Here is a 13,203-nt window from a genome sequence, read left to right as displayed (position 1 = left end):
TCGTTTTGGTGTTATATTATTTCATACAATTATTGTGTTTTAATTTTATTCGATATTAAAACATTTAATACTTTCATATTTTAAAAATTTACTTGAATATTCTCAACATTCGGATTATTTCCTTTGAGTAAAAATTATTTTTGTGATTAGAAAAATTAATTTTGTGTTTAGTGCCACTCAAATTTATTTAGGAAATTTATTGAAAAATTAATTTTGTGATCTGAAATAATTCTATTCAACAAATTTTTATTTGCAATTTTAAAAAAATTATTTTGTAATTATAATTTTGTGAGTACTTATTGTTAAAATAAAATAAAATTTAAATTTAAAAATTAATACAACCTTATTGTTAAAATAAAATTAAGATTTGTGATCGAAAAATTAATTTAGTTATCTGAAATAATTTCATTGAATAAATTTTTATTTGTAATTTTAATTTATTCAACATCTGAAATTAATTTTGTGATCAGTATGTGTCAAACCACTACTACTGATTTCGTATAAAGGTTATTGTTAAGTTCAGGTCGAGACAATTGAAAACGAAAAAGAAATATTTCAATTTATTCATTCTTTAAAAAACAAGTTTTTCATTTTTCCATTACTACTATGGAACATTTACACTAATAGAAACATTTAAAAATCCGTAATTTTTACAAAAAAAGTGAAAATATTTTTTAAAAATAAATTTAGGTTTGATTAAATATTACTCATTATACTCACTTTCATTCGAAGAAATATAATCGAAACACACAGAAAATGAGACAAACAGAAAAACAACTTTCATTTTCGCAATGGCCATTCAGAATAACTACAAATTTACTTGTTCAGTACATTAATGTTATCAACAACAAACATTGATTACAGATTGTTGTTATGAAAGTGAAGTATACTCTTATTTTAACTCACGTGGTATATTTTTTTAATTAAAACACATAATGAATAATGTCCCAGGATCTTCTCGATTAATTATTGAGAGAAACGAAATTGCAGTTTAATTTAGTGTCTGTTCTATTCAAGTGCCAGATAATTAAAAAGAATTTTGGCACACGAGAAATATACACGCTACATAATTATTTTCTATATTGACGTAAAGATATTGACATGGTTTATATTTTATGCGTGAATCATAGTTTGAATTTAATTTACAGATTATTTTATAGTTTTTAAAATTCGCAGTCCTATTTTTGTGTGAATTGCTTGTTTTTCGCTAACTGTTTCCGGTTTATTTTAGCGTAGTTCTTACAAAAAAAGTATTAACTTATGTTGAGAATTGTATTACTTTTAAATGACAAAAATTACTTACCGGAAGTTGTCTAATTTCTATGTGACATAAAAATAAACAGAAACTTTGCTAATGTCATATAACTCTTGCAAAAATTATTCCTCTATTGCAACAAATGTAAGAAAAATTCCACTTTGGTATACAAACAACATCTAAATAAATAAAAACTTCAAAACATAAGAAAAAAAAAATTTATTTTCTGAAAACTGTTTCGATTTACAAAGTGTCATTTACAAATCATAAGTTTTATTTTACAGCCATTTAAAAGTGTGAAAAGCAGATGGCAAAAAGCGCGAGAGTTTACACTTTTTCTAACGTCGGTTCGTTAAGGACAACTCAAGGTGTCAGTGGATGGCTGGAGTGGGAGTGGGAAGGGGTATCGAGGTCATCGATAAGGTGTTGGCAATAGACGAGATAAAGCAACCTAATAGAAAACAAGTTTAATATAAAAACAAAGTGCTATGAGAAAATGTTTTCTCAATATATTATTCGGGAATGGCAGAATATAATATTGAGGAAATATAATGCACGTCTGATTTTTCCCTGGTTTAAATCCAGACCAACGTTTTTAATTTTTCCATGTCTTTTGAAGTCAAAAACTTAATATCGTCAGAAGAAACATTGCGATATTCTGTACTGTGTTGATAAAGTAAGATTGTATTTTTCGATTTTGAAACAATAGTACTTTGCAAAAAATGAGTTATAATTCGTTGATAGAATTTTTCTACAAGAAATCATTCTTAAATTACAGAAACACGGGATACTATGACATTTTTCGCAGCTTTAAAAAATTGCACAGCTTTTTCAATCTATAATAAAATATTATTTAGTTCATTTCATTGTTACGATTCTAGACTTGCAAATATATCGAATATTCATAAAAATAAAACAAATAAAATTTAATTATGAAAATTTATGATTTAATTTGTATCTTTTTATAAATATGTAAATATATATTTACAATAATTTCAAAATTTTTCTGTAAATTCGTTGAACTTAATGCAATGCAACAAACTTTATGATGATAGAAGACGAAAAAATAAAAGGGTTAAGTAAAATATTTAAAAATGTTTAAAATAATTTCACAGTTGTTACGGTAACATTTTAAATGTGATTAATTTTCTATTCACTGCGCAGAGAAAATCGTTACTGTTGTTTACGTGATAATCTTGAAATCGATAAAGTAATTAAAGCTGTTTTCATACTTCTTTCCTAGCAAATACTTTATATTTATAATATACAGAATTCTAATCAAAATCATAGTGAAGCGTTTACATCATAAAATTAAAAATAATTTGTAAATGTATGAACCAATCAGATATAAATTTATTATTAAAATATTGATTTGTTTAATTAAAATCTGTTTATTAAGTCGTTGATTCTGGTTTTATTGAAATGCTATAAACAAGAAAGCAGGGCTGTGGACTCAGAGTCGAAGTCGTGAAGTTTTGGTGTTTTAGTCGGAGTCGGAGTCGGAGTTGTCAAAATTCTGCTGACTCGACTCCCTTTTACTTATCAACTTGTTATGTATATAAAACGGAAAAGTATTGGAATCGTGTCAAATTTGACTCTTCAAGTTTTTTTTTTTTTTTTTTTTGCAAATCTACAGGTTTGGAGATGTCCCGAAGCTTTCAAAATAGTCAGTAAAGGGGAAAAATTCGGGCGCATGTGTTGGCATCTAATTTTTTTAAATTCTTTATTTTCTGTTCTGAGATATTGAACAATATCTCAGAATGGGTAGAGTTTAAGAAACAAAATGTGACACTGTAGCTTGTGTATAAAGGGGCATTAATACTATTAAATTATAGTTCTTAATTAAAGGTTGACAGGTTGAGGACCTAAAATTGGTCATGTGTCATATTTCCTAATAAATATTTTACTCGTTATTAGCGTTCAAAATTAGAAAAAAATAAAATAAAACTCATCACTACCCTCAAAGTAAGCTTTTTAGCTATTTTATAACAGTACAGTAAGACCCGTTAAGATGTTTTCGCCAAAAAAGTTAGAATGTATATGGGAACATGATTTAGTTCAACCACTTTAACGCTTAATATCCTACTCCTGTGTTAAACCATCTGACTCTGATTCTGACTACTCTGACCACAGAAATTCTTAGGCTTCAAACAGGGTGAACAAAATCATGCCCCTCACACAGTCTAACATCCACACATATAGAAAACACCTCGAATCTTTTGCATATCACGAAATTTCAAGAGGTCCTGAGTCCAAAAATGTAAAAATTTTTTATTCATTTTTTGAGCGAGCGCTACACTTTTCCTCTGTTATATATAACAGCCGGAAAAGTAAAAATTATCGAATACAGTCGATCCCCCTATAAGATCATAGATACGTTCCATTCTTTAGGAATCCAATTTCTTACGAGTCCTTCCAATCATAGCCCGACACGTGTGAAGTTTACGAACGACGGCTGATTGAAAATTAATCGATTCTATAAAATTAATCAATTCTAGACTAACCCGACTCAACATTTCCAAAATACGTATATTTTTTTTCGGAAATAATCCATATAAACTACGCTATAAACAAAAAATTGTAGGATTACTTACCGAGTGTGCGCCATTCGACAACCCCATTGCTAAAGCTTGTTTTCGTCGCGAAGCAGCTCAGCAAACAGCGGCTGATTTCTAATAACTTATTTTTCTGCGGAAACTTCGTTGAACTTTGGAGACATCATTAATATAAATAATTTTAATCACCGTTGAATAAGAAACGTTTCTTTCACAAGAAATGTATAAAATTACAGTACTGTATTAGACTTACTGTACCTAATTTGCATATTGTACAGACGATAGTTAGCGTAAAATCTGCGTTGCGTGGCGCTACGCGGCGGAAAAAATATATATATTTATAATAAAGTTACAATAAAGTAAGTTAATATATAATTATTTATACAGTACCTAATTTATATATAAATAATATATAATTATATATACAGTATCTAATTTATATATAATTTATCTATAATACTGTGCAGACGATAGTAATTTTTCCCTAGTGTGGCGCTTGACGGAGCGGAAAGTAGTTCGGCTGCCTGATGACATTTTACGTAATTATAGAGATTTTTTATTTTTTTTTTTACGGATACCGTCGCAATTCTTTCGCAGTTTTATAGGAATCCTAATTATAGAGACTGTAATTATAGGGGGGTCGACGGTATATGTAAAATGTTGTTGTAAGCATTCTAAGACATTATTCTTTTGTGTCAAAATACTTTTATCGGCTGTATTTTCGCATTATACAATTGAATCTGTGCAAAAAAGCAATAATTGCTACAAGAAAAACAAACGAAAACTAAAACGTAATAGGTTTGTTCATGTAATTGGATAAAAATAAATTTTGTTTCTCTGAATTCAATTATATTAAGTTGAGAGAAACAAAATTTGAAAATGTTACATTAAAAATTTTACGTAAGTTACACAATGATGTTTTAAAATATAAAAACATTTATATTTACTTAAAACGTTTACATAAATAATTGTACGAGTAAAAGACTTACTGTCCTTAAATTTTAATATATTATTGTTAATTGTCTACTTGGACTGTACTTATTAATAGGACTTTATACTGGTGTCTGAAGATTGGCACAGTACTGAAAGTTAGTTCAGGAAATAACAAAATTTCTTTATTATATCACCTGTAGTAACAGAAATTATTACTACAGGTGATATAATAAAGAAATTTTGTTATTTCCTGAACTAACTTTCAGTACTGTGCCAATTTTTAGACACCAGTATAAAGTCCTATTAATAAGTAGAGTCCAAGTAGACAATTAACAATAAAATACGTTCACATAAAATTTGAATTTTAAAAAATTAATTGAGTAAATGAGATGTTTTGAATGTACAATAAATTGTGTACAGCAAATTTAGAAATGCCATTAAATAATCATTAATATCAATCAATATATATTATAAAGGTATGTGTACATTGTGCGAGCCTCTAAAACTCAAAAATGAGTCTTGGTACGATAAAGGAAGTTATATCTTGTAGTAGCCCTCTATCCCACATCCACGAAGAAGGATTTACCCTGTAGAATTTTCTAAATTTTTCCTTATAGAAATTTCTACAGGGCGAAATTTCCAGCCCTTATATTATTAACAGCACGCCCATTAGGTAAACAGTCTAGAACATTCGAGAGTATTCGAGAGCATTCCACAACATTTCATAATGTTTCGGGTTGTTCTGGAACGTTCGAGAACATCACGAAATATCCCAGATGAAATGTTGTGGAATATTCTGAAACATTGTGGACCATTCGAAGTCATTTTGTATTAGTGGGACTACCCATTGGTGGGAGTATATAAAGCAAGATCTGTGGTGGGTTCGAACGTTAGTTTCTTATCAGTGACGAAGGGAAGAAGCGAAAAAGAAATGAAAATTCGAATGTAGTGCAGTGAGTGAATAAAAACAAACAATGAAATGTGAGTAGTTAAAGTGATACAGTAACTGATTATATAATAGAAGGGTTAGAAGTACGAAATAATCTAATATTCTCAATGTTTATACTCACTTTTTGCCTGGGCAACGCTGGGCTTTCTTGCTAGTTCAGATGTGGGGCCGACAAGGGGGAGAAAAACTCGATGAACGATAATATGTGATAGGAGAAACCGGGGCAAGATCGGCATGTTAAGTTTTACTTAAATTTTGTGTAATAAATACTGCTGTAAACTGAAAAAAAAGCTTTGCATATTGTCTATTGGAATGTTACCTTACTATAGAACTGGTTAAAATCAGTTTGGAAATAAAAATAATTAAAATAATTACAACTTTACAAGAAGAGAGAAATTGACGAAGTTGCCCCGGGTATAGGGGCAAGATCGGCAACTTCTCTCTTTTTGTAAAGTTGTAATTATTTTAATTATTTTTATTAAAGTTGCCCCTGGTATAGGGGCAACAGTAATGGGGCAAGATAGGCACGTATATAAAATTATGTTATTAACAATGTATAAGTTGGAATTCACTATTAAAACAAAGAAATACAAATCCAACACCCATTTAATATTATTACAACGAAATGCAAGTTCAAAGACATATATACATGAATAACAAATGCAAACATGTTTTCATTTATCATCTGTTTGATTTTTATCCTTTGCTTCTAATGTGGCTTTATGTTGCCGATCTTACCCCGCTAGTCATGATTTCGAAACATTAAGTACAACCCTGAGAACAGAATGCCAAGCCACGATCTGGCCACGTGAATAAGTTGAAGTTACATCCTTCTAACAGGAAAAGTAACTTTCGTTATCATGGAATTATAACAAAACCTGCCAATTCAATATAAATGGAAAAAAAATATTATATGGAATTGAACGAAAATGAAAATTTGCTTGATAATTCAACTACGCTTGTTGGAGAACAATAAAAACACTACACTCAACAAGCCACCAATAAAACTCAACTGCCTAACCTATAACCAAAGTCTCCTTTTAATTTGTTTTTAAAAAAAAGCGCTTGACAAACTTGCCCCGCATGCCGAAGTTGCCCCGGTCTCCCCTATATATCGTCATCGTCTCCCTTGCCGTTTGGATTGCCGAGCGGTAACAATCAACGACATGTGGAAGCAGTTGAGTCAGAGATAGATGCTTCGTTTATAAACCACACAACCGTTTATTAAACACGAAAGAAGCTTAGAAGATTTCCGCAATCTTGGATGTACTACGGCGGCTGCGGCCTCTGGGTTTTCCTCTCCTTTCCAAGATAGTCCCATTTTGAAGGAGTGTCCCTTGTTCGCGAATGAACCATTCCATTACGTCTCGACGACTCCGGGACGATGCGGTCGACTTCCGTTGATGGAAAGATGTCGATCCGACGTCGGGAGATGGAGACGAAGATGAATGCGAGACACGCACACAACAACAGATCCGTCACTTGGAACTTTCGGAAGAAGAAGCCGTCGCGTCCTCGAATTTCCGGCGTTTTATTTGTTTTCTCTTAGATTCCCCTTTTTGATTGGTCTCTCCTCATCACCTGATGACAACCCGAAACCTTTCGGGAGCGCGGGAAAGATCAAAATCGAAGTTTAATTCGATCTCCAACCGGAAATGGTCGACGGACTTACATTCTTCTATTGTTTAAAAGTTAGCGTAGCGTTTTCATAAAATGAAAATCTATTTCNCTCTCCTCATCACCTGATGACAACCCGAAACCTTTCGGGAGCGCGGGAAAGATCAAAATCGAAGTTTAATTCGATCTCCAACCGGAAATGGTCGACGGACTTACATTCTTCTATTGTTTAAAAGTTAGCGTAGCGTTTTCATAAAATGAAAATCTATTTCTAACTACTATATTATTTTCTTTAAAACAATTATTTTAACGCGAAGTTTAGTGAGGGTTCGGTCCTGTCCAGAGCCTCACACAGAATAAAAACATGTATCAAACTAATTTTTATCGGGGTAATAAGCGCTATAAGCAGTTAAGGACCGAGTTTATCGTAACGCTATATAAACTTGACGAAATAACTTGTCAATGGGCGTTAAGTTTTCTTAAACTTATAACTAATTCCTATTTTGATTTCATTTACACCTTTTTTTGATAATTTCATGTTGTTGCATACATGATCAAAGTTTGATATGATAACTAACGTATTCTATTGGTTATGGCCATTGAAATCTAGGCCATCCTGTAGCGTGTCTATAAGGTTTTTGGAATCTTTATATCAGTTTTGTTTAATACGAATATATCTTTTCTTTTCTTAACGGCTATAAATTGTCGGCACTTAAACTCTTATTTAGCCTCTTATTTTTATTATTTTTATAATTATCTAGTTTTTTGCTTTAGTTTTTCTAGGCTATTTTCCTGTTTAATGCCTAGTTTCATCAATTTTTCTTTGTTTTTTTCATTTTAATATATCGCAGCTTTTAATATTTTTAGGTTAATTATCTCCATTTTTCTACTAAGTATCACTTTCGTAACTGATGTTGATAAAGATAAAATTCTAAGTGTTCTTTTTTCTTTGTCGTGTATTTTAAAGTAATTTATATCAACGAGATATTTCTGCATCTCACCTTCCATTTTTGTTTTTAAGTGTATTTTCCTTCTTTCCTCTCTGTTTTTCCTTCATGTTATGGCACATCTTATAAATTAATTTACCTTAATATAGTTGTTATCTCAATTTATCCAATTTGGTTATATTTGTGTATTCTGAGACTGTGTCTTCTTTTCTTTGTGTTTTTATCGATACGACTAGGAGCACATATAGACACTAGAGATTTCAACATCATCTTTATTCTAAATATCTTATAGGCCAATACGCGTTTCGTGCATAAGCCCCACATCTGTCGACTTCTGGGGTTTCTTATGGGTGGTGTTGACACGTATACTTTCTGTTTAAAATTACTTATTTACAGTTAAAATTGTTCACTGTTAAAATACCATTACAGTTTAAAATGTATTTACAATTAAAATTACTATTACATTTAAAATTGAAAACTTTAAATGTAATAGTAATTTTAATTGTAAATATACTTTAAACTATAAAAGTAAACGAACCTCTGATTGTAATTCCTTAAAATTTTGATGTTCATATGATAGATATACTGTAAACCGTGAAAATAATTGCCGACTTTTTATCTGTATCTATTAAAATTTTAAAAATAATAGAATTACTATAAAAATCAGTTTTACAAACTCTTTAGAATGTTTTGCTACGAAACTAGGCTCCGTGAACACTGTGTTAAATAGAGATTTTTCTTGTGGAGCGTAATTGCCTTGAAATGAATAATAATCTGTATATTATAAAAGTATGTTATGCTATTTCGCAATAATAATTTTTTAAAATGAATTTTTTTAATATCCTAGTAAATTAAACCAAAAATATATATAGGCCTATTTATTTTATTTTATTTTACGTTAACAATAAACCAAAGTTTATTATATTCTATTTAATTATCAAAATGTGTTTTGTATTAATTATTAATAATTAATTTTCTCAATGCAGTATTACACTTATCACTAATCATACAATATAAAAAATATTAATTGTATAAATATTTTATATTTAACACACGACGTATATCAACTAAATATCATGGAAAAATAATATTCCCATATGAACATTTATACCAATACTTTTATTTCAGTATCCACCCAGAGCCGTATTTTATAAACTCATCAATATAGTTTCAAATTGTGTCAAATGCATTCATTAATTGTTCATTATTTATATACGACGACAAAATATGCTTAACACAACTAGAAAAATAAACATCCTCATACTTGGTAATATAATGTTTTCATATTTAATTAATGCACTTTGTAGCAGAAAAGTTTAAATAAATTTTACAAACAAGATTATCATTCACTAATATATTGATATTATAAATATTTTTTTTTATCAAAAAATGGACTGATCAGTATTTATAAAATAAGACACCGAAAAGTTTAGCATGAACCTCTAAAAGCTATATTTTAAACATTTACACGATTGTCTACTAAATGATCATTCATTGCATCGAATTCTACCATCTTTGTAAATTGATTCTTACATATTAAAACCGAAAACGCTCATTGAGGAAAAAAGTCCACAACGCGCTGTGGACAATTTAAAGTGAATAGAAAGAGAAATGAAACCTTAGGAACTCACGTGTACAGAATGTCATGATTATGTTGACGTTATCTCTGGAGAAAGCAACGACAATGAAGGATTTGGTGCAAATGTTATTTGCAAGCTTTCTTTCAGAAAGAACAGCATCAATGCTAAGAGAAAATATGCCAATTCTGGCCAACAAAAACAGGCACATAAAATTATTTCATTATCGAACTCAAAATTTTCTGCAGCTGAAATTGGTTCAAATGATCTAGATAGAGTGCGTGATGTTGATTCAGATCGTGTAGCTCCTAGAAATGTGTTAGCAGTTAATACGAGAATTAATCTATCAGGTAGGAAACAAGGAAGGTCTTCTTGATCGACTTTTTGCTTGTAATGAATTTACAATCTAAGAGTGACTTTATTAACATTCATTAACACTTCGCTTAGCATTCATGTTAACATCTGGAAATAAGCAACGATTTAAAATATGTTAATGAAAAAGATATTGTATTGATAAAAATGCAAATGTCGCTCAAAAGCATGAAATGCAAATTGGAACATCACAGTAATAGTTCTTGTAAACATAAATAACTTTGCAAATTTTTTATTTTAATAAAAAAAGACTTATTTATTAATCAAAGTTCCTGACAAAGTGATTATTTTTAGTAAAGTAGTTATTAAAAACGTTCACATCTTAAGCACCGCAACAGATTTTCATGAATGACTAAATGTTGTTGAAAAGTAACAAAGTTACATTTCTGTACGTGTTGAATAATTTTGTCAGTTAGATAAATAAGATAATTGAAGATAAATACATCATAATGAAAAAGAAAGCTTTATTTACTTATCAAAATTTCGTTATCACTTACCATTCAGAACTTGAGGTTGCTTATAACTATAATAAGTGCATCGCACAGTGGTGTTTATGTTTAGGAGCTAATTTTTATATCAGGGTGTAGCGTATATTAAGCAACTACCAGTATATGTAGTTTGTACCAGTACTAACCTAACTTAATGACTTTATATAATTAAATTTAATCCTGAGATAACATTTGTTTTATAAAGCTTTAAATACAACATTATCGATGCATTACTACAGTAAATATGCTTACAGGTACCAAATTGCATGCGATATGTCACTAGAATTACACTAAGTGTTACAAGTATAGTACAAGTTAAAAAAAATATTTTAACGATTTTCTTAATGTTTTAAAATTATATCAAATTAAAACTTTTATGATTTTATGAGTAGTAAATACCAGAAACAGAAACGAGAAAAAAACGAGATGAAAAGAATTTTTAAAAAAATGCATTAACTGTATAAAACTTAATGAAATAAATAGAAGTCTACTGAAGTTTAACTGATCTCCTCTATCTTGTGCAATTTTTTCTGACTTGTGTAAACTCCTCCCTTTACCCTCTCTTCTAGTTTGGACATTATATATGTGTTACCGCTAAAGCTCGAAAGTCGTTAATGTGTACATTACCTAGCTAATCTGCAGATTAACTAGGGTGATCCGTTAAAGTTGCTAAAATTGTTCTATTTCTCAAATTACCTAGGTAATGTGCAGATTATCTAGGTAATCTGCAAATTACCTACTAGGCACTCGGTAAAGTGAAAATAAGATCTTTGCTGAAACAACAGCAACGTTTCTGTACGCTTAAATTAACATAATGTTCTTTATTTAATTTTCGATATCTAAAGAATCAAGTTAATACAATCAAACAATCGACAAATTAGTTGATAGAATCAATCATCAACCAATTAAAAAACATACAAAAAATCAAACGATTTAAAATATTAATACAATTAGGGAAATTATTATATAGATAACCACCTATGGAATTTCGGGACTTTGAGTATCTATCTGAACTGAGGGGACCGAGACGACTTCAACGATACCCTACTTTTGGACCGGAGACGAAAAATAATAAAGTTATCATACTTTTTCTGGTGATCGCATGATATAATTGTGCAGTTAATGTTACCTATGGTGAGTAAAATGGCGGCTCGTCTCTGATTCCAGCAAAGAGAAGAAAGGAAACAGTGGGGACGCACGTTCAAACCTAACCTAACCTATTCTAATAATTTGGTTGGTAATAATTATGGTAATTTATTAGAATAGGTTAGGTTAGGTTAGAACGTGCGTCCCCACTGTTTCCTTTTTTCTGTTTGCTGGAATCAGAGACGAGCCGCCATTTTACTCACCATAGGTAACATTAACTGCACAATTATATCATGCGATCACCAGAAAAAGTATGATAACTTTATTATTTTTCGTCTCCGGTCCAGAAATAGAGTATCTTTGAAGTTGTCTCAGTCCCCTCAGTTCAGATAGATACTCAGTCCCTGAATTCCATAGGTGGTTATCTATATAATAATTTTCCTAATTGTATTAATATTTTAAACCGTTTGATTTTTGTATTAGTTTTTTAATTGGTTGATGATTGATTCTATGAACTAATTTTTTGATTGTTTGATTGTATTAACTTGATTCTTTAGATATCGAAAATTAAATAAAGAACATTATGTTAATTTAAGCGTACAGAAATGTTGCTGTTGTTTCAGCGAAGATCTTATTTTTACTTTACCGAGTTCCTAGTAGGTAGTTTGCAGATCACCTAGATAATCTGCACATTACCTAGGTAATTTAAGAAATAAAACAATTTTAGCAACTTTAACGGATCACCCTAGTTATTTGCAGATTAGCTAGGTAATGTACACATTAACGACTTTCGAGCTTTAGCGGTAACATATGGACAACTCCTTATAAGTAAAATTATTTTAAATATTCATTTAGTTTCATTTTTATATCTAATAGCATAGTCATTAAGAATGTCAACCCAATAATACAACACAATTAAATTCAACCGAAAGTCTGGCTAAATAAAAATTTATATTTAACATATAAAACTAACAATGTTTATATTAAAATGATAAAAAAATTATTAATTAATCACACGAATAATAAATTTCTTCGTTGGGAACATTTCAGTCATTTGAACATCGCTGTAAAACCCAGATATAAAAATGTAGGAAGTTATGATCACAGTAATGCGAGCTTCAGAAACTTTATAAGTGTGTCACTACTATTATTGATTAATATCATCATGGTTACCTGGCTATTATAATGAAAACAAAAATGAAATCCAATTTTTATTACGTAGTGTATTGCTATTAATCGCCATCCAAACATTTGCTATGTAATTTAAGATCTGAATTTTCCATTAAATGTAACAGTAAAAACTAAATGATTTTGCAAATTTACTGCATTGACTGGGTATTATTCTATAATATTTTGCATAAAAACATTTATTCTTTCCAATAAAAATATTTATGAAAGTAAAAAATTGAAGTCAGTTATACACT

At 29.8% G+C, this 13,203-nt stretch overlaps 1 protein-coding gene across 1 annotated transcript in view; it reads left to right on the top strand.

The window, feature by feature from the left end:
• The window catches only part of LOC111639687 (probable glutamate receptor), a 46,010-nt gene that overhangs the window by 10,928 nt on the left and 21,879 nt on the right, over window positions 1-13,203 (top strand). The window contains exon 2 of the mRNA XM_023385606.1: window positions 10,082-10,183. Coding sequence (XP_023241374.1) covers window positions 10,082-10,183 — 102 coding nt within the window. The remainder of the gene's footprint in view (window positions 1-10,081; window positions 10,184-13,203) is intronic.

This window comes from Centruroides sculpturatus, unplaced genomic scaffold (genome assembly GCF_000671375.1).
Source record: "Centruroides sculpturatus isolate CEXI.00-Female unplaced genomic scaffold, Cexi_2.0 scaffold1229, whole genome shotgun sequence".
Lineage (NCBI taxonomy): Eukaryota > Metazoa > Arthropoda > Arachnida > Scorpiones > Buthidae > Centruroides > Centruroides sculpturatus.
Note: the sequence above shows the minus strand (reverse complement) of the source record. Positions and strands in the feature narration are given on the sequence as shown.